The 22,627-nt window shown below is 42.2% G+C and overlaps 1 protein-coding gene across 1 annotated transcript in view; it reads right to left on the bottom strand.

Annotated features, from left to right (window-relative positions):
- Positions 1-22,627, bottom strand: part of tfdp2 (transcription factor Dp-2) — an 88,451-nt gene that overhangs the window by 16,957 nt on the left and 48,867 nt on the right. The window contains exons 4-7 of the mRNA XM_060944118.1: positions 18,759-18,847; positions 12,517-12,647; positions 12,145-12,192; positions 8,767-8,796 (exon numbers count right to left, since the gene is read on the bottom strand). Coding sequence (XP_060800101.1) covers positions 8,767-8,796; positions 12,145-12,192; positions 12,517-12,647; positions 18,759-18,847 — 298 coding nt within the window. The remainder of the gene's footprint in view (positions 1-8,766; positions 8,797-12,144; positions 12,193-12,516; positions 12,648-18,758; positions 18,848-22,627) is intronic.

The raw sequence follows: 22,627 nt of genomic DNA, 5'->3' as shown, positions 1-22,627 counted from the left end.
TTTCAAGTCTTGCCACAGATGCTCAGTGGGATTTAGGTCTGGACTTTGACTGGGCCATTCTAACACATGAATATTCTTTGATCTAAACTATTCCATTGTAGCTCTGGCTGTATGTTTGGGGTCATTGTCTTGCTGGAAGGTGAATCTCCTTCCCAGTCTCAAGTCTTTTGCAGCCTCCAACAGGTTTTCTTCCAGGATTGCCCTGTATTTAACTCCATCCCTCTTCCCATCAACTCTGACCAGCTTCCCTGTCCCTGCTGAAGAAAAGCATCCCCATAGCATGATGCTGCCACCACCATGTTTCACAGTGGGGATGGTGTGTGCAGGGTGATGAGCAGTGTTAGTTTTCCGCCACACATAGCGCTTTGCATTTAGGCCAAAATGTTCAACTTTGGTCTCATCTGACCAAAGCACCTTCTTCCACATGTTTGCTGTGTCCCCTACATGGCTTCTGGCAAACTGCAAACGGGACTTCTTATGCCTGTCTTTCAACAATGGCTTTCTTCTCGCCACTCTTCCAAAAAGGCCAGATTTGTGGCGTGTACGACTTATAGTTGTCCTGTGCACAGATTCTCCCACCTGAGCTGTGGATTTCTGCAGCTCCTCCAGAGTGATCATGGGCCTCTTGGCTGCTTCTCTGACCAGTGCTCTCCTTGCTCGCTCTGTCAGTTTAGGTGGACGGCCATGTCTTAGTAGGTCTGCAGTTGTGCCATACTTCTTCCATTTTTGAATGATGGATTGAACAGTGCTTCTTGAGATGTTCAGAGCTTGGGATTTTTTTTTATAACCTAACCCTGCTTTAAACTTCTCCAGAACTTTATCCCTGACCTGTCTGGTGAGTTCTTTGGTCTTCATGATGCTGTTTGTTCTCCAACAAACCACTGAGGCCTTCACAGAACAAGTGCATTTATGCTGAGAGTAAATTACACACAGTAGGACTCTATTAACTAATTAGATGACTTATGAAGGCAATTGATTGCACTGGATTGTATTTAGAGGTATCAGAGTACAGGGGGCTGAATACTAATGCACACCACATTTTTCAGATTTTTATTTGTTTAAAACTTTGAAGACCATTTGTTTCACTTCACAATTATGTGCTACTCGGTGTTGGTCTATCACAAAATCTCAGTAAAAAACTTTTAAGTTCGTGGTTGTAAGGTGGAAAAATGTGAAAAAGTTCAAGGGGTATGAATACCTTTTCAGGGCACTATGTCGCCCAAGATCCTCAGCAACTTCTACAGCTGCGTGATTGAGAGCATCCTGACCAACTGCATCACTGTGTGGTACGGCAACACTACGGCTATGGACCGCAAACGCCTGCGGAGGGTGGTGAAGACTGCTGAGAGGATCACCAGAACTCCACTGCCCTCTCTGCAGAACATCTACCACTGCAGAGTCCACAGCGCACACTACTGCCCTTTTCGCTGCTACATTCAATCACTGCCTTATTTTTGTATTATACTGCCTATTTTGCACAAAATTGCCTTTACTTTGTATTATTTCTTACATCTATTTACTGTTGTAATTAGCATTCATGGTGGACGGCAAACTAAGAATTTCATTGTGCAAGAGGACATGTCCTTACTGTGCATATGACAAACACTTTGAAACTGTCAGAGGTGGACAAAGTACCCAACTTCATTACTTAAGTCAAAGTACAGATCCCACTGGTCAAATTTTACTCCGATACAAGAGAAAGTTGTCCAGTCAGATTTTTACTTAAGTACTGAAGTACTTGCTTTTAAAAATACTCAAGTATTAAAAGTACATTTTCTGTCAACAGATTGTTGCATTATTGCCACAACGCTTACAAAACCTAACGCCGTTACCAAGGACAGAAATGTGAATTCACAAAATGAACACATGCTGTGCCATCATGGCGGTTTAACATTAAGCTAGCTAGCCAGTGAAACTCTACCTGACATGTTAGCAAACTCTTTTCAAACTCGAAATCGTATTGGGTAGCTAACGCTACTAGAAAAGAAAGCTTTCTACATTCTGTTTATTTGGCAAGATTATGCTGAAACGTACATTTCTGAAAGGACTTCAGATAAGTTAATGTTATTCATGTTAGCGTAACGCTGTTTTTACATGCTAACAGTGTCCAAGTTAACTAGCTATGTGTTAATATTAGCCGTGGACAAGACTACGACAACTTGGCAGGCAAATCCATAGAAAGTCACCTGACTAACCAGACTGCATACCGTAGCTATTGTAACGTTATCGCTAGCTCTAAAAGCACAGACAACTTCACTGCAAGCTTTCTCTTGGAATAAAGCGTTTATATATACACACACACACACACACACACACACACACACACACACACACACACACACACCTCAATATGCTTCCACAGGTTGGATGTTGAGTTCTTGGCAAAGCAAAACATTTAAAATGAAACAAATCTTTATTCCTTTCAGAAAACTGAAACATGGGTTCTAGGTATGGCCATGAGTGCATGCATTCCCCAAAACAACTGCCTCCTTCCATTCTGCCATCAACTGATCGTGTTCAAATAATGCTGCTGAGAAATCAATGATCTTGATTTTATACAGTCTATGGATGTCACGTGACTCGTGATTACTGACCGGCTGTCTCAGTGTCACCTGCGAAAATACCAAATCACGTTTTAGAAAAGGTGGGGGGAAACCCACCCACTTTCAAAGCTGCTTCATAGTAACGAATAATGAGGACCTTGACAGAAATGTAGTGGAGTAAAAAGTACGATATTTGCCTTTCAAAATGTAGTGAAGTTAAAGTCATAAGTTTCCAAAAAAAAAAAAAAAAAAACCTCAAGTACAGATACTCAAAAAGTGTACTCAAGTACAGTACTCAATTACACGTACTTCGTTATTGTCCACCTCTGGAAACTTAATTTCAAAACGGATGATCCCAGAATGACGACTGCTGATCACTACACACCCTAGCTACTTTCATGAACATTCACAGACGGTGCCTACTGAATGCAAGTGCCCATGCATTCCCTTTAAAGGGATAGTTCGGGATTTTTGACATGAATCTGTATGGCATCCTCATCAATAGTGTCGTGCAAACACACTGACTTACCCCTGACCGCATCCTGCGAGTCCAGTTCTTGTCCAGTTTTGGTCCAGATGAAAGTAGTCCGGCAAGTTTGTTGGGGTCACGAAAGTAAAACGTTTTTCGTCTCAAAACAGTACGTGTTCAAAAGAGTGATATATTTGCATCACAAAACCGTTGCCAAATAAAAAGTCAGACCTCGAAATCGCTTGGCACTATTTTCTCTCCCTTCTTATCACTGCGCGCTGCCGCCAGGTGACAGCCACGGCTGTTTCATTCATTGTTTACTGCTAGCAAAGTTAGCGACAACATGTCTGACTACGACAGCGACGTTGAAAACATTGACTTCATCTCACAGCCAAAGGGATATCTTTATGAACCCGAATATACAGATGAAGAAATTCGCTAGATGGAGTTAGAACGGGCAGAGAGAGAAAGGGTGGACAGAGAAGTGGAAGAAGGTGAAGCTGGAGCCGCGAGACACCGGGTGACCGACAAATGGTGGTGTACTTGTTCCAAATGTGAAGTAATGCAGACAGAGGTGGAGTGCTACTGCTGCCACGAATGGGATCTCATCATGCCACAGATGCAAGACCTTTCAATTGATGAGGAGGCCAGCGTGCCAGCTGCTGTCTGCATCACAAACCACACTGACTTCCCTGCACTCCTGAATGTTGGTGTCTTGCAGACGTTTTTCCACATTCCTAAAATTAACTGGAAGAAGCGTCCCAGGCCAGCTGGACCCGATGGTCAGTTGTCTTCAGAGTAAGTGTTGACTCCTTTTTTACATGTTGTAGCCTACAGGTGTTTTGTTAGTTTGCACAGCCACCGTGCATCACCCAGTCACTATGCACTGATACCATGGGTAGAACTGGGAGGATTGATATTGTCCTGTCCAATGTTTTCATTTCAATGTTACCATTGTCTTGGCGTAAATTTGGAATGTACAAATGTGTCTGGAGTTAGGATATGTTTGCTCTATGTCAGTATCTCGTAATGTCACGGGCAGATAACAACATGTCTTTCATTCGTGTCTCAAAACACAACGTTGCTAGCAGCTAGCTCTAGCTGATTCTTGAAAGCCTGTCCGCTTGAAAGCATGGCGGTACAACTTTGTTCTTACCTGGGGTGCAGGGACAGCAGCTTTCTTCAAAACCCGTTTCTTCCTCAGTCCTGGGCATGAAGAAACATAGTCGTCGTCGCTGAAGTGCGCACTGCAAACACGAAGCTTTTTTACCTTTGCCTGTTTGGAGTCCACATGGAAGCCCAGAGCAACAAGCCAAAGTTTCCTCAGTGACACATCCGTCATGGGAAAACAGTGAAATGTGTGCGGAGATTCAGCCACATCTTTGTTGCTACAGCCTGGATAGTCGCAAGTGCGCACCATTTTCACAAATATATTATTGTATAGGTTATAGAAGGTGATAAATTTGTCGCTGTTCTTGCTCTCAAATTAGCTTGTTAGCGCCGCTGATCTGAACTCCTAATCACTGCCAAACAATGGGAAAGGTGTTGATTCCTGCGCAGATGTCAACATGACAGCGCGCAGTGATACCGAGGGAGACAAAATATAGCGCCAAATAATTGCGAGGTCTGACTTTTTATTTGGCAACGGTTTTGTGATGCAAATATATCACTCTTTTGAACACATACTGTTTTGAGAAGAAAAATGCTTTACTTTCGTGACCCCAACAAACTTGCCGGACTACTTTCATCTGGACCAAAACTAGACAAGAACTGGACTCACAGGATGCTGTCGGGGGTAAGTCAGTGTGTTTGCACGACACTGTTGACGGGGATGCCATACAGATTCATGTCAAAAATCCCGAACTATTGCTTTAAAAGACTCCATATGATGAGATATTCTGGTAGCTGCATTTTTTTTGTTACACTCCACACCACTGCTCCTGACCCACAGCATTCTGCTACACAAGCAATCACACATCCTGTTACCAATGCCAACAAGTGGCAGAGAGGCACAGTGAGTGGGAGGAAGCCGAAAGAAACTGCGCTCACATGTGGATACTCATGGATTACATAAAATCACTTCAAGAGGACCTTGCAATGATGAAAAAGCCTTTCCCTAAGTGTGTTAGAGGGGAACATGAAACACTATTCTACACCTGAGCCGGGTCCTTCCCTTCCACTGCCACTGCATGATGGATTTACTAAGGCTTCCAGCACACCACAGGAGACGTTGAGGGCTTCAGTGGACGTCCATATTGGAACAATTTTGCTCCAAATACCTAATTTAGCCCCAATGCTCAGATAACTAGATAGGCTCATTGGATATTCAACCAGGAGTTGGACAAATCGGTACAGTAGCTTACACACAGGACAAATAGATTACGTGTCCTGACTATCAGTTATATTCATTATTTTTACATAAAACTCTTGGTCTAATTTGGGCATATATTCTTAGTTGCACATCACATATTGATAGTGCAACTGTGGCTTGAGATTAATTCCCAAATCCTAGGTATTAACACCAGTCCATATTAGTGCTCTCTGCTAGCCAACGTATCATAAATGAGAGCTGAGCGCTGTTAGCTAATCTAATGAATACGGATATGTATGTAAAAAAAAAAGTAACATTTTCCTCAGACACTATGGCTAGAGAAAATAAAATACTTGAGTTGAAAGCGTCTGTTGATATAGTATCGGCCCTGGGAGAAGCCATGGCCTAGTGGTTAGAGAAGCAGCTTTGGGACCAAAAGGTTGCTGGTTCAACTCCCTGAACCAGCAGGACTAGCTGAAGTCTCATCTCATCTCATCTCATTATCTCTAGCCGCTTTATCCTGTTCTACAGGGTCGCAGGCAAGCTGGAGTCTATCCCAGCTGACTACGGGCGAAAGGCGGGGTACACCCTGGACAAGTCGCCAGGTCATCACAGGGCCGACACATAGACACAGACAACCATTCACACTCACATTCACACCTACGGTCAATTTAGAGTCACCAGTTAACCTAACCTGCATGTCTTTGGACTGTGGGGGAAACCGGAGCACCCGGAGGAAACCCACGCGGACATGGGGAGAACATGCAAACTCCGCACAGAAAGGCCCTCGCCGGCCACGGGGCTCGACAGCGACAGCGCTAACCACTACACCACCGTGCCGTTATACTATAACGCTATACGTTGCTCTGGAAAAAGAGCATCTGTTAATTGCCTGAAATACTGTATGAACATTATGATCTTGGAAAGTAGCAGTGGTAACTGTTACAAGAAAGTGGATGCTAAAATGTAGTTTCACAACAAGCCTTTTAAAAAATTTCCCTTATATAAATATTTATTTATACCTCATCTACTTTATACTACTCCACTGTTTGAATTCTGGATTCTCCACCACATCTCATATTCGCAGCGACGTACTTCTTAATTGCTGTCGCAACTTCTTTAGATTGCTGCAGCAATGCAGCACAGAAATTTCGCCGAGTACGTGTGCGCGTCTGCTGCTTTGCGTTTTCATCTAGTTTTACCAACTAACCCAGAAAAGCACAGATCCATGGACATGTTTGTGGTATTAAGGACATTCCTTTTATTTGATACACTAACGTTTCCATCCTCCACTTGGTCATCAGCGTCGACCTTAAAGTTCAGGGAGAATTTTCCGGTTCCTGCTTCTCACTGACTGTAGCCATAGGGGTTTTCACAAGCTAATACGATAGTACATTAGCTGCTCGCCGAATATCATGCTTAGAAGGAGTGATGCGAGCTGTACTTTAATGTACAACACGTTATCATGCAGTCTGTTGAACGTATTGATACACACTGAATCAAGAGAGAGAAAAACCTGGATTCAATCCGAATTCATATTGCACAGGGATTACCCAGTTAATACTATAAACATGCATTTATAACCAACATAAATGCATTTATGTATAAAACCGGGGATGTGTGTATTTGTGAGATTGCTTGTGTGAATATGTGAGAGTGAAGCCATTCTTATTCGTCCATTTCTTCCCTGAATTTCTCTCATTTAGAGGACGTGTATTTAAAAAAAAAAAAAAGAAAAAGAAATGCAGCGTTTGAGTGTGCGCTGCAGTGAGTGGCAAATTATATAACTACTGTTGAGCATGCTCGATGTAACAGTGGGGGTTGGGATGCTTCACACAAGCAGCTCAGAGTCCCAATTGTCAGTATAGATTAGTTCCAGACGCCAGGCTCACAACATGGGCTGTAATGAGAATGTAAATGGATGGCATGTAGTTGATGCAAGGAGAGAGCGTTTAAAGTGACAAGAGAGACGCACGAGTTCTGCTTGCGCGCGCACACACGTGAAAGTGTGTGAGAATGCATGCTACTCGGCAAAACACATTTCTCCGTAGCAACAGTAGCGAGGCTCTCCCTTCTCCTGTGACGAACTGAAGCAAAGTGCCATCTCAGAGAAGGGGGGAGGGGATGAGAGATGGAAAGAAGGGAGAGGCAACTGACCTTTTACAAGACGACATGCATCTACGCATCTGCCTGTATACAGCTAATGAGCGGAGACGAGGGAGACAGAAGTGAAGCGGGGCATGTGTGGTGGGATGCAACATATTTGAAATCTCTCCTATTTGACATTGCAGTACATAGCTTAGTGTGTGCGCTCGCATGAGGCAGTGCATCCTGCAACTTCAGCAACACTGGGTGACTGTGTGCACTAAAACCTCACAAATCGAGTGTCTACGGGTGGGATTGTGAACACACACACACACACACACACACACACACACACACACACACACACACACACAGCTCACTTTTACCGTGCACTGAATAATTTACTGAAGCGTTCTGATCGGCCAGCATTAGAGCAGTCAGAATGAATTTCACAGTCCCAGTGCTATTCAAATTTTCCTACTATTTACATATTCAAAAGCAAAAACGCAGAGCCTTGTCAAAACACACACTCGCTAAACGTTTTGGATAAAGGAAAATGCATACATGCTTGTGTGGCAGAGTGTAAATGCTGTTTTACTGGGTATAATGTATAGCCCGTGTTATAACTTATGTAGTGAGCAAATACAGTAAACGGGAAGCCATGTGGGATCTTGCTATGTTTTTATGATCTGTTAATTTTACAGAGAGAGAACGTGTTGTGCGAGCACATTAATGGGCATTTTTAAACAGAAATTTCAGCATGAATGCAGATCTACTACTTACAAAGCATGTCATGCTCCCAGCACCAGCACAAACCTCTCCTGTCGCCCTTATAAATCAATACACAACTCTGCAGCACCTCAGCAGGGTGCATGCTAATCAGGAACTGAAGCTCTCCAACTACAGAGCTGGGAACCTTCCTTTTGATAAAACTACAATAATACAAAATTATTGCATCATCAGAGCTTATTTGTACCTGCCGTTATGCCACAAGCTATTTACTTCATGGTGATGAATGTAACCCTCTCTCATCTGAATCAGTAGAGAAAATTGCTATACAAATGTGGCAGGATGTGAACGAGGCATAGCAAGTGTTGTGCTATGGTTTGGATTTGTGCGTGCGCGTGTGTGTGTACACAGAAACTACAGTGAGAATACAGAACACACACACACACAAAAAAAAAACAAAAAACACAAATGGGTTTGCAGCTGCACTCCTCAGCCATCCTGCTCAGCATCTACTATGCAATCATCACACACACACACACGCACTCAACGAAGCGTCGGCTTTCTTCCATTTTGTACAATAAAGGCCAGGACAGACTGATATGACTGCAGTGAGAGCAGAGCTTGCATACCTTGAGGAGTCACTGGAGCACAGTCCATCCCTAAAACACACAGAGTTATTAAACACTACATCACATTCAGCTACTTGAGATTCATCATTATAGATTATTTTATATAGGAATGGACCAGTTTGCTGCACAAGTGGCTGACTACTGTAAATAAAGCGCCACATAACACAGAATAATAACCTATTTACATGCAACATTTTCCATTTTACATCCATTTTGAATAAGAGCTACAATATTAAAACAGAGCACATGGATGCAAGAATGTTACTTATGACATGATGAATACAACTAGAGTGAATGCTTTGATAATGTCTCATTATCTCATCTCATTATCTCTCGCCGCTTTATCCTGTTCTACAGGGTCGCAGGCAAGCTGGAGCCTATCCCAGCTGACTACGGGCGAGAGGCGGGGTACACCCTGGACAAGTAACCAGATCATCACAGGGCTGACACATAGACACAGACAACCATTCACACTCACATTCACACCTACGCTCAATTTAGAGTCACCAGTTAACCTAACCTGCATGTCTTTGGACTGTGGGGGAAACCGGAGCACCCGGAGGAAACCCACACGGACACGGGGAGAACATGCAAACTCCGCACAGAAAGGCCCTCGTCGGCCACGGGGCTCGAATCCGGACCTTCTCGCTGTGAGGTGACAGCGCTAACCACTACACCACCGTGCCGCCCCGCTTTGATAATGTCAAATGAATAAAACTAGAGTAACACGCTCTAATCGTCTTTTCCTGGTAATCATGCCAGTTGCTGCATTCTAACTGAAGCTTATTTACAGAGACAGCGTTTTTTTTTTTAATGTACATTTTCCTATAGTCTAATATAAAGGCGATTGAAGTCAAATTCATAGAGGTTCAAACATGTGTCATATTATTCTTATGGTTCATAAATGACATGCAATACCACCACCACCACCACCACCACCATCATATTAATACATTAAATACTTGAGATGTGACTTATATAAGAATCAAATATTCGGTTCAATTATTAAATGACCAATGACAATTAATAGTGGAAAATAACGACTTAAATCAATATATAGCCATATAGTATTCTTAACAAAGATAAAATAAAATCTCTGTAAATAAAGTTGTACAGGCAAAAAACTGTGGGTGGTAGAAATGGGCAACTGGACTTGCTTGAAGATTCTTGAAAACGTTTCACCTCTCGTCCAAAAGGCTTCGGTGGGGTTTACATTAGACCGTATCAGCGGATCATCAGATTAACGTTTTTAAAACGATTAGTGTGCACACAGCAACGCCAATACACGATTCGCGTGCACACAGCAACACCAATACACGGATACGCTCGGCTCCGCAGGCATCCTGCGCTCCAAATCACTCCGCCCTGAACAGCGAGTGCCCTCTGGAGGGTGCGCACTCCGGCCCTGCACAGCTCACAGAGCACGCGAGTGAAGTGAACAAGCAGTGATTCGGGACTGAGCCGCTGTGTGTGTGATCCCAGCGCATATCACTTACCACTTGCAAGTGGAAGGATGGCAAGCCTAAAGACAATCATAACTACACAATGGGCAGTATTTGCATCAGTATTTGCAGTATTTTCATACTTTTATACTCTTTAATGAAAGGTGATACAAGGCGGAAGTCCGCGCCGTTTTTCAGCAGTCGCGTCACATGACCAACGCCAGCGAATCAGGAAGGTGGATGTCACAGTGACGTTGTCCAATGACGACACCAGCTAGAGCTCAGCACAGCGTATCCGTGTATTCTCAATGTTTACACAGCACCGGCCCAGACACGATCTAGATTGAATACGTGGACCCTGGCGGATTCCCGTTTCCCGGCGTTTCCAGGCGGTTTAATGTAAACGGACAATGCATCCGCGAAGAAAACGAGACAGATACGGTCTAATGTAAACTTGGCCTTCCTCAGTTCTGTCTGACTAATAGGGAGTATCAGATATCAGATTGCCATTGATCACCCTAACGGACAATCCTTTGATCACCCTAATGACTCGCCGTTCACACCCAGCCTCCAGTGACCCACACCAACATGATGCCTCAATGACACCTTAGATGAGCTGGTCATCAGAATTCTGATTCTGATCCAGGAGAGGATAAATATCTGATACTCCCTATTAGTCAGACAGAACTGAGGAAGCCTTTTGGACGAGAGGTGAAACGTTTTCAAGAATCTTCAAGCAAGTCCAGTTGCCCATTTCTACCACCCACAGTTTACTATGATCTGGATGATTGAGAATCTTCACATACAGGCAAAAAAAAAAAGTATGTTCGGCTTAAATATTAAGTCATAAATTCAAGACCAAATATTTTTTAAAAGGCCTCAAATCATTTTTTCCCCACACAGCACTCAGTGAGAATAGTATACATAGCATGTATTAAATGTTTAAAGGAAACATGCACCCATTCTTATGGCCATGCTTATAGTCTGCTCTCTTCTATTTTATCCATATGATAAAATGCAGAGGTTTAAATTCAGAGATTCGGATGGTGACTGCAAAATGGCCACTGCGTACTTATAGTGCCCCACTTTATAGTAGAGGTGAATTTCAAGCAACCCAAGGTTGCCAATACTTTTAGACTTTAGCGTAGCTTTAAAGGAAGGACCTTAACTAGATAGAGACTGTGACTAAAGTCACAGTAATTTGCGCTAGCTGACCTTTGTCAATTGAAGGTGAAGGTAATTTTGCTGAAAAAAAAAAAAAAACCTGATAGAAAAAAAAAATCATGAAAATTGAGAGTTAAGTGATTGAAAAAAAGCCAGTTTTTCATGGATCATTCCGGTTCGGTGATCCGGATCACCACCAAGTCATAACAACGCAATTCAGCCAAGAGGTATTCTGCATGTGAAAACTGGTGAAGACTGGTTGAAAACTGAGGGAGAAATAACATCCTAGAAAATGTTACAAGAATAATAAAATAGAAAGATCCTGAGTGAGAGTAACAATTTGCACCAGCGCTGCTAGTGCAAATTAATTATATTACATGAGCTACCGGCCGGCACGGTGGTGTAGTGGTTAGTGCTGTCGCCTCACAGCAAGAAGGTCCGGGTTCGAGCCCCGTGGCCGGCAAGGACCTTTCTGTGTGAAGTGTGCATGTTCTCCCCGTGTCCGCGTGGGTTTCCTCCGGGTGCTCCGGTTTCCCCCACAGTCCAAAGACATGCAGGTTAGGTTAACTGGTGACTCTAAATTGAGCGTAGGTGTGAATGCGAGTGTGAATGGTTGTCTGTGTCTATGTGTCAGCCCTGTGATGACTTGGCGACTTGTCCAGGGTGTACCCCGCCTTTCGCCCGTAGTCAGCTGGGATAGGCTCCAGCTTGCCTGCGACCCTGTACAGGATAAGCGGCTAGAGATAATGAGATGAGATGAGCTACCACTCACCTGTCAGAGTAACAGGTGTCTATAAAGTCATGTGTTCGTTTCTTGTTCCTATAAAAGAGAAATTGAGGTGTCATTTATGAAACTTTAAAAGATTTGTGATCAATAAGGAATCAAAACCTTCTTTTACATTCAATGCCATCATGAACCTCTCTTGTTTTTCAGTGTAGAATCTAGAAAAAGGTATATTATGCAGTATCATGCTTCAATGTAATGCCCAAATGCTGTTCTACTAACAGTAGGTCTGATCTCATGAGCGTTCATCTCTGACAATTCCTTTAAAGAATCCCACTATTTCTTGTAACTTTTCATGCAGCTTGGAATTTATGAGCATGTTGAGTCGACGTGTTTATGTAGGGGAGGGAGCGCACACACCCTGGGGTCCATTCGTTGCCCTCTGGAGGGCACGCTTGTGTAACCATGGCAGCAGGTGTAGTGTGTGGTGTGAAGGGGCTGCCGATGAGGATACTTCCTGGGTGAGTCACCCTCTGAGGAGTGCTTATAATCTGCAGAAAGTGAGAGAGAAAGGGGCAGAGAAAAGAGGATAAGAATACCTTGAGACAAATATAGAAACGTGGGTCTTTCAATCTATATATACACACACACTTTATTTATATACATATTTCACTGGGAAATAGACCACTCGTATTTTTCATATGAACTACATCCGGGACATTGAGAACTACAACTGTGACATTTAAATAATATTGGCTGGTGTTGAGTGGTATATCAGATATATTCCATTCAACGAGCATGATACTGAACGAGTCAAAAAAGAGGAGTTCAATATCATGCTATGGTGAACCGGTCCAAAATTAAACTTCTTTTCATTAGCTTGCGTATTTTTTTTGTGTGGGGATGTGTCCAAATAATACAAAAGGATGTAAACACAAAAGATATGACATTCATATTCTCATGCTATACCATGAAAAAAAGCAATCATCATTATTATTATCATTATTTTTCCTTTCGGGTGTCTTTCTCTTTCAAAACTCTCTCAAAATCTTCCGTATTTAATGAAGCAAACCTGGTGGCCAGGTTTGTTTACAAATTGTCACCGTCACTCGCTAGTGCAGAAGTTTTACATCTCCGACATGTGACGTCATGTTGTCTTGACAACCATGCAACATCATAAACCGTACTGCACGCTCATTCACCATTGGGTAGAGTGACGTCATACACATCGGATAAGTGATATGCTAACAATACTGCATGCTATCAAACCAAATGAAAGAAACCTGTTAGAAGGGAATAGAATACATGTTTTTATTCCATCGAAAAAAGTGTCCTGTATGTATCATAAATCTATTGCCGCTTTTCCACTACAAACGCGGCTGAGTTGGGCTGAGCCGTGCCGTGCTGAGTCGAGCTGAGCGGGGCTGTTGGAGTTGCATTTCGACTACAACCGCGCTGAACCGTGCTGGCTGGAAGTGGGTGGACACATTGGGTGGAGTTAGCGAAAGTGGGTGGACATCAGGTGATGTCGTTAAGCAGCGCAAACAGTGACATCAGTGAGCTTTTAAGCGGTAGTCTCACGACCCGAATAGTAAACAATAAACATGGAGGACATGGAGTCGTTAGTGTTGCTGGTCTTGGTGCTGTGGCTTGTTGTCACCGACAACGCGGACAGATACTGGCAAGAGCGTATAGATGAGGCGAGGCGCATAAGGCTTCAGAAATTCTCGTAATTCGTAATTCTTCTCCTTCCGGGTTTGCGGTGTTTACAGATCCCAGCGCGCTCGCGGGGCGTGTGTGGGCATGTGAGGACACTCCTCCTCACCAATCAGTGCACAGGGGAGTGTCTGCTCACGCCCCCAGCCTCACTCGGCACAGCTTGGCTCGCTTCAGCCCCACTCCAAAACGGTGCGAGTTTTAGGGGCTAAGCAGGGCTGAAACGAGCTGAGTCGTGCTGGTTTTTGGTAGTTGAAACGCGAGCTGTGTCGGGCTGAAGTGAGCTGAAGCGAGCTGAAGTGAGCTGAAAAAGGGTAGTGGAAAAGGGCCAATACATGTCACTTGTGAGGAGATCAAGGAATTGCTTTGATAAATGTGGGTACTTTGTGAGCATGTCTATATAATAAGAAAATTACACATTAGCTTGAAGATATGAAGTTTATCTTCTTGTTGAAAAACAAATTTTTCATAAGAAACACATTGTGGGTCTGAGTGACATATTTCCCGATATTTCACTCCGATGAGGTCATTCCCAGTGTTTTCCTGCTGACTAGACGCACGATGTCAACATTGCAAACCAGTTCAAAATTAAAATTCTTTTCGTCAACTTGCATTTTTTTTTTTTTGTGGATGTGTCCAAATAATATAAGGAACATTACACGATGGTACAAAGATATGAAGTTTATATTCTCATGTTTTTAAAAAATGTATATTTTACACACACACACACACACACACACACACACACACACACACACAGACTAGGAATTGTAAACTATAGATTTTTACATGAATTATGTTTCTTGAAAGATTTTTAATCAATGCACTTTTACACAGGGTACGATACATATTTTAAAAGTGGCAATTTTTTTTATTAAAAATAATATAAATATGAAATGTGTTTTTCATGGATGAACCAATGATGATGATTATTATTATTGAAGAACTTTATTCATCACACGCTTGTGAAATTCCTCTCTGCATTTAACCCATCTGAAGCAGCGAACACACATGCACACACACACATACCCAGAGCAGTGGGCAGCCATGCTAACAGCGCCCGGGGAGCAGTTGAGAGTTAGGTGCCTCGCTCAAGGGCACTTCAGCCCAAGGACGTCCCATATTAACCTAACCGCATGTCTTTGGGGGAAACTGGAGCACCCGCACGCAAACACAGGGAGAGCGTACAAACTCCACACAGAAAGACCCCCGCCGGCCGCTGGGCTCAAACCCAGAACCTTCTTGCTGTGAGGCGACCGTGCTAACCACTTGCATCACCATGACGCTAAATTATTATGCTAAATATGTTGTTTAACTCTTTGGAGTCAAAGTAATTTTGAATGGTTTGCAGAATTACACTACCTTAAAGATGTTTATTTGAGTGTTTTTTTTTTAATGCAGAAAATTAATCCATATAAAATGTGCATTAATATGCATAAAGAATAGTTTTATAAAATCATACCCCGACACTATGAATAGAAATCTAATCAAATCATAGGCCATGTACAGATTTCCACTTCTACCACATCCTCTGCTCTCTCACCTCGGGTCTACATTCACAGTTTTATGATCAACCCTCCAGGGACAGCAGCCTACCAAGGACATTTTATATGAATCATCAGTCACCTTCATGCTGCATGTATCCCTTCCTGCCTTCTCTCCCCCCTTCCATCATCACCTCTCACTGTTCCTTCATCTCTGTGCCTAGCGTACAGTACGGAGGGCCATGCTATTGGCAAACGTGCGCCGTGGGCTTGTAAATGGGAAGTCACGCGTGTCATCACTACCTCACTAACGAGCTCATTAATGGAGCCAAACACACAGAGTTCTGTTCTCGACAAACCAAGCTTAAATGAGGTTTCCTCTGCTCCTCGAACCTGTTTTTCAGAAATCTCCTTCCTGACCTCCTCCATGATGTATTGTTCTGTCCACCTGCTCATCTGGGCTCTCTCTCTTTTTACTCTTTAAACACGCTCCTCCTCCTCCTCGCCATCGCTCTCCCTCACTGTGTCCCCACTGACCTCTCTGCTGCCGGCTCCCTCGGTCCCTGCACTTCCACTCTGCATGTATACATAATTCAGTGCCTCGGCACTGCACACAAGCAGATCGCAGTGTGTCAATGCCACCTGCTGGCCACACAGGGTTCTACAATCACTGGGATTAAAAATCAAAACAAGAATCAATCCCAGAATTATTGGCACCCCCAGGTCAGGCACAAAAATGACTGTCACATATGCAAATCAGGGATATTTGGAACCTAAATGTCACTTCGAGCTATGAGGGGATGCAGCACAATTTTATTTCAGTCCCAGCACCACTACCCACAAAGTACAGGGCGTTTCAAAAAATTTGATGATATTTCAGATCCCAGAAACTCCATAGTCTAAGCAAATGAAACTGAACAGGCTTAATATTGAGCAATATAAGATTTATTCCTCAAAATCTGAATGAGAAATTAAAAAAAAAAAAAAAGGTATGTAGATTCCATGAACGATTTCACAAATTTTCAACATTCGCGCCGCCTGAGACAGACACACAAACAGCCTTCGACTTTGAACTTTTTGTGTCATGTCCAAATCTGCACTGCAGTTGGTGCATTTTTAGAGAATTCGCTCATAAATGCACGCTGCACAGCCTTGTTCGACTGTGTTCAAGCGTACTCTTACACACACACACACACACACACACACACACACACACACACACACACACACACACACTCTCTTTTCCAGTGAATGCCATTTCTATACCTAAAAAGATAAAAACAAAATTTTGATCCATTTCCACACATGCTGTTAAAATTTGAGGTCAGCTGAATGAGAACTGGCAAAGTTATTAGATTGTGAAACGATATCGAAATTTTTGAAACATCGTGTATTACCCACCACAATATTATTCACAAAGTATCATGGCTTTGCATGCAGTCTTTTTAAATGACGCGAATTATGTGCATCACTACAGGATGACGAGTAGTTGTTCAAATGGAAAATGTAGATTACTGGGTCAGTTTTATGCACGATTTTTTTTTTTTTTACTTCATTTTCTCATTTGCCAATTCCTAATCACAAGCTCATTCTCTCCATCACACAAAACTTGCCAACTAGAGAGGGTGAGAGACAGAATCTGCTTCCATTGCATCATTTTGAAGGATACATCACTAACTGCCTTTTTCCGTATACATGAGCTCGGTGGCATCATCGAGATTCAAACTTGCAATCTGCCAACCACGGCACCAATGCTTGGCTGTTGATCCACTCTGAAGCCCCGATACATTAATTTTACTCAAAAAGTGTGCTAATGGTTCTGAAGACTGTACATATTCCAGCCCTAGGTAGCCAAATGATGTAGCCATTCTATACAGAGCCATGTCTACTCATACCCACATCATCTCTGAATAAATTGGAAACATTTGCCAAAATATGGACAAAATGAAAAGTCCATGTTTCCTGCAGCCCCATATTTTGCCAATTTATTTAATTTATAATTATCCATCCATCCGCTATCCATAACTACTTATCCTGTGCAGGGTCACAGGTAAGCTGGAGCCTATCCCAGCTGACTACGGGCAAAAGGCGGGGTACACCCTGGACAAGTCATCAGGTAATCACAGGGCTGACACATAGACACAGACAACCATTCACACTCACATTCACACCTACGGTCAATTTAGAGTCACCAGTTAACCTAACCTGCATGTCTTTGGACTGTGGGGGAAACCGGAGCACCCGGAGGAAACCCACGCGGACACGGGGAGAACATGCAAACTCCGCACAGAAAGGACTTCGTCAGCCACTGGGCTCGAACCCAGGACCTTCTTGCTGTGAGGCGACAGCGCTAACCACTACACCACTGTGCCGCCCCTATAATTATCTAAGAAACTACAAATCGTACTGTGAATATTTGGTTTCTTATTCAAGTTCTTAAACAAAACAAAACAAACAAAAAAAAATGTTATCTGCAAGAAAAAGAAATAAAAACCCTTATATTCTGTCACTGACCATGAAGAAAATCAAGACAATTGTTCAAATGAGAGAGAGAGAGAGAGAGAGAGAGAGAGAGCGCTATATATGGCCCCTAATATCTATTTTTTTTATAAAATGTAACTGACAACAAACTGGTACTTGATCCTGAATGCTGCAGGTAGGACAGGCCTCAACAGCGAGCCAATGAAAGCAGCACATTTACATATTAATATAGTAACTATGAACTAGGGTGCATCAGTTGCCCTCACTTTCATAAAATCTGATGCATTTTTGTTCGGGTGTTCCTTTTCACCAATAAAGACATCCTGTAAAATTTTTGGACCATATTCAAAAGTCTAATGGTGGCACCATGAGGTTCATTTTTTGCCAAAAAACGCTTATTTTATGTTTTCACGTAAGGTTTGAATCACAATGTTGGACTCCATTTACTGATTTCTTGTGAGCCAGAGATCATGTTAAGAACCTTTGCAAGGGATTGAGAAGCATTAATGTGATTCATAACACATTTGTATTGTTTAAAAGTAGTTGAACAATGATTCAACGAACAGCTAAAACTCAAACTGTGCTTGATAATATATTTAGAATATGTACTAAAAATGTGGATCTAAGATATTTGGTATACTCTATAAGGTGCCATAATGTTTCATGAAAAGTGATTGAAATTGTGTCATAAGTGTCATAAAATCGCAGCTTTTTCCGTAACTTTGAGCTCCTGGTGCCACCATTAAACTTTTGAATTTTGTCAAAATATTTCACCCAGTGTGTTTTCTTACCAAAAGGAACATAAAAACAAAAATGCATCATGATCGGAGGAACTTTTCATTTTTAGGGGGCAACTGATGCACCCTACTATGAACCTGTATTATTGCTGGTGGTGGGTGTTTGGTTGCTGCACGACTAAAGACAAGCCTGTCAGCTGAAAGCATCTGCATGAACAAAACAGTTTTCCAGCAGACAACTCACCACTGGTGCTCCGACATTAGAGTTCACTGCTCCTAAAGTGAGCTTGGTGACAGGACTATAGTTGGACGATGCTACAAGAGAAATGTTACCTGCAAACAGAAAAATAACAATCATGTTGAGGTCTTTCATTATACACCACAGTAGAGTGCTGGCTATGACGAATATAAAAGCAGTATTACGTTTAATTACCGCACTGCAGTTCTGACATTTTGACAGTACATTAAACCAAACGGGCTCCATTAGCCTGAAAGCCTGGCTCAGTGATGGACAGCTCAGTCAGCGCTCAGAAAAGTTTTGAGGGAAATTGCAGTTGAACTGTACAAATCAAAAGAAACCACTTTTGTAGATTACATTTTAAAAAAAAAAGCCACGACCATGTCTAAACATGCATCTAAAAGGGCATATTTGACTGGAAGTGCTCATGTGTGGGAGGCTGAGGCACAATAACACTGAAAAGGCTCAGTGTGGCTCAATAGGATACACGCGCAATCAGTGGTTGTGACGTGCCTAAAGTGCAAAAAGAGTTCATTTTCTCAGGGGCTCGGTGTCTGAATGTGAATGCAAATACCCTCAAGACTGTTGCATATGAATGTAAGCGATGCAAATAGGCCTTGGAGCACACAAAAGAGAAAAATACTGTACACATTGGGCATACATCAGATACCATACACACCCACAGGCTACACAAAGAACGTCATGCAAAATGCTGACAATAATGAATGAACGCTACAGACAGGGCTGGGAAATATGACGATAAGTGACACCATTTAAAAAAAAAAAAAAACTGATTGAAAGCAGTTAAAATTTAGTTCTCAAGCTTTAAATGTGTAAAAATGTTTTGTCCCTGACTTTTGTGCCAAATAAATTGCTTTATATACATACAGTGTGTGAGATATATAAAAAACACACATACACACGCATTCATTTATGAAGGAAAATGTCAAATAAAAGCGTCAGTAAATTATGTGGCAGCTGAGCAATGCATAAAATCATGCAGACAGAAGAGACAGCCTGGTCTTTTTCCAAATCGTCATCTGTCCAGTTTGGGTGAGCCTGCGCCCACTGCAGTTTCGGCTTCCTGTTCTTGCTGGACAGGACTGGAACCCGATATGGACTCCTGCTGTTGTAGTCTATTCACCTCAAGGTTTGACACGAGATGCTTTTCTGCTCACCAGAATTGTAAAAAGAGTGCTTATTTGAATTACTGTAGCCTTCCTATCAGCTCAAACCAGTCTGGCTATTCTCTCGGAGCTCTCACACCAATGAGGCGTTTCTGCCCAGAGAACTGATGCTCACTGGATGCGTTTTATTTTTCGCACCATTCTGTATAAAACACTAGAGACTTGTGTGCACGCGAGTGCGTGTGCAAAAATTACAACTAGTCAACTGTTTCTGAAATACCCAAACCAGCCTGTCATAGCCAACTACTATTATTTTATCAAAAGTCTCCCCTATTATTAATACTTGCTTTCTCTGAAGCGTCTCATCACAGTTTTGACTCACTGCTCACAAGGCAGATGACTATGCCTGGAAAAGAGCACTAGCTGCTGTATAATGGCCTAGTTTTTAACCGACTGTGCCAAGTACTGCCTGTAGATGGACATGGCCAAATATTGAACGCCATCATCTCAACTTACACCTACAGAAAGTTATACCTCAGAAATGGTCACCTTCTGCTGTAATACCTTTCTTCCATCTTCTTCGAACTATAAAATAAATGGTAAAAACACAAAAACACAATAAAAATGCACACTGCCAGGGCACGTCTTTGTTTAGCTGCATTTATATAAAAGCGCTGTGGTTAAGGGTCCAGACTACTGATGGAAAGATCAGAAATGCCAGCAATCCCAAGCTGCTCGTGGGCCATTGAGCAATGCCATTAACCATCATCTGCTCAGCTCGATTGCTAGTTTCTTTCATCCAAAACAACTAACAAAAATCCAAATTAATGAAAGTAAAATGTACCGAAAGCCATATCAAACATCTCGGAATTGATTTCACGCACCGGCCTCATATCAGCCATCAGACAATACTGAACACATGAACACCATGCTTAAAGCCTCCAGCTGTATCTGTCTTACGGTTAAGAAATCCAACATCATTAAATTTAAGCTTCACGGTAAACATCTGCAATAGGGTGCATCAGTTGCCCTCACTTTCATAAAATCTGTTGCATTTTTGTTCGGGTGTTCCTTTTCACCAATAAAGACATCCTGTAAAATTTTTGGACCATATTCAAAAGTCTAATGGTGGCACCATGAGGTTCATTTTTTTGCCAAAAACCGCTTATGTTTTCACGTAAGGTTTGAATCACAACGTTGGACTCCATTTATTGATTCCTTGTGAGCCAGAGATCATGTTAAGAACCTTTGCAAGGGATTGAGAAGTGTTAATGTGATTCATAATACATTTGTATTGTTTAAAAGTAGTTGAACAATGATTCAATGAACAGCTAAAACTCAAACTGTGCTTGATAATATATTTAGAATATGTACTAAAAATGTGGATCTAAGATATTTGGTATACTCTATGTATAAGGTGCCATAATGTTTCATGAAAAGCGATTGAAATTTTATCATAGAAGTCATAAAATAGCAGCTTTTTCCATAACTTTGAGCTCCTGGTGCCACCATTAAACTTGTGAATTTTGTCAAAAATATTTTACCCAGTGTGTTTTCTTACCAAAAGGAACATAAAAACAAAAATGCATCATGATCGGAGGAACTTTTCATTTTTAGGAGGCAACCGATGCACCCTAATCTGCAAAACAAGTTAGTTCCCGTTATCATTTATCTGTATGAATGGATGTTGTATCAAATTTACCTTCCCTGTCAAAATGAGTCATAGTTCTCATCAGGAACACCGCAGCAACAGCTGGAATAGGAATGACATCAACATTTCAAACTACAGACCAAATGAGCAAATAATTATTTGTTTATTCTTTTATGCATTTTAAATGCATGTATGACTGCACGAATTCAGTTCTTGGCAGATTGGGAATTCATCATCATCATCATGAAAAGATTAAGGTTATGAAGTCAGGAATAAAACATGAGGTGGTGGCTGATAAAGGAAAAATAATCATCCCTGAAGTTAACAGTACAGCCAGTGGGGTTTTATTCCTCTTATACCACAACACTGTGCTCACACCTTTTTAAATTCATCTTCTGGCCAATTAGATTTGAGCATTCAACAGCGCTGAGGCACCGATATGAACATCAGGGTGTTAGGCTGACTTTCACGTGGATAAATTAACAGTATGGAACTGAAATACTTGCTGTGCATGATAAAGAAGGCACGTGAGTGCCGGGTTTCTGAGCGCATGGCTGGGACAGAGGCTGACCTAAGCACCCACACACACACTTCTGTCTTTGTGGGGACACTTGTTGACATAATGCATTCCCTAGCCCCTTATCCAAACCATCACAACTAAATGCCTAACCCTAACCTCATTCTAACCTGAACCCTAAAACTAAGAAGTTTTAACCCTCAAAACAGCCCTTTCAAGAAGTGAGGACAAGCCAAAATGTCCCGACATCCCAAAAACGTCCTAACTTTGTTGGAAAAAAACATTCTGGTCCTCAATATGTAGCAAGCGCGCGTGCACACACACACACACACCAGCCGGGGTCTCAGCAGTGGAATGCATCACAGCCTGGGCTCTATAGAATAACAATAAGCAGAGCTTCATTTGAATACAGCTGAGCTTCGGCCTTAGCAGACTCACACGTGCGCACACACATGCGCTCACTCTCACACACAGCCTATATTACACATCTATACATTTAAATGACATCTTCAGGAACAAAATAACCCATACTTTTATCACCGACTTCTCAAAAACAACAAAACAAGCAGATAAAAGCGCA

The sequence above is a fragment of the Neoarius graeffei genome, chromosome 17 (genome assembly GCF_027579695.1).
Source record: "Neoarius graeffei isolate fNeoGra1 chromosome 17, fNeoGra1.pri, whole genome shotgun sequence".
In the NCBI taxonomy this organism is placed as follows: Eukaryota; Metazoa; Chordata; class Actinopteri; order Siluriformes; family Ariidae; genus Neoarius; species Neoarius graeffei.
This window is presented reverse-complemented; position numbering and strand designations above follow the sequence as displayed.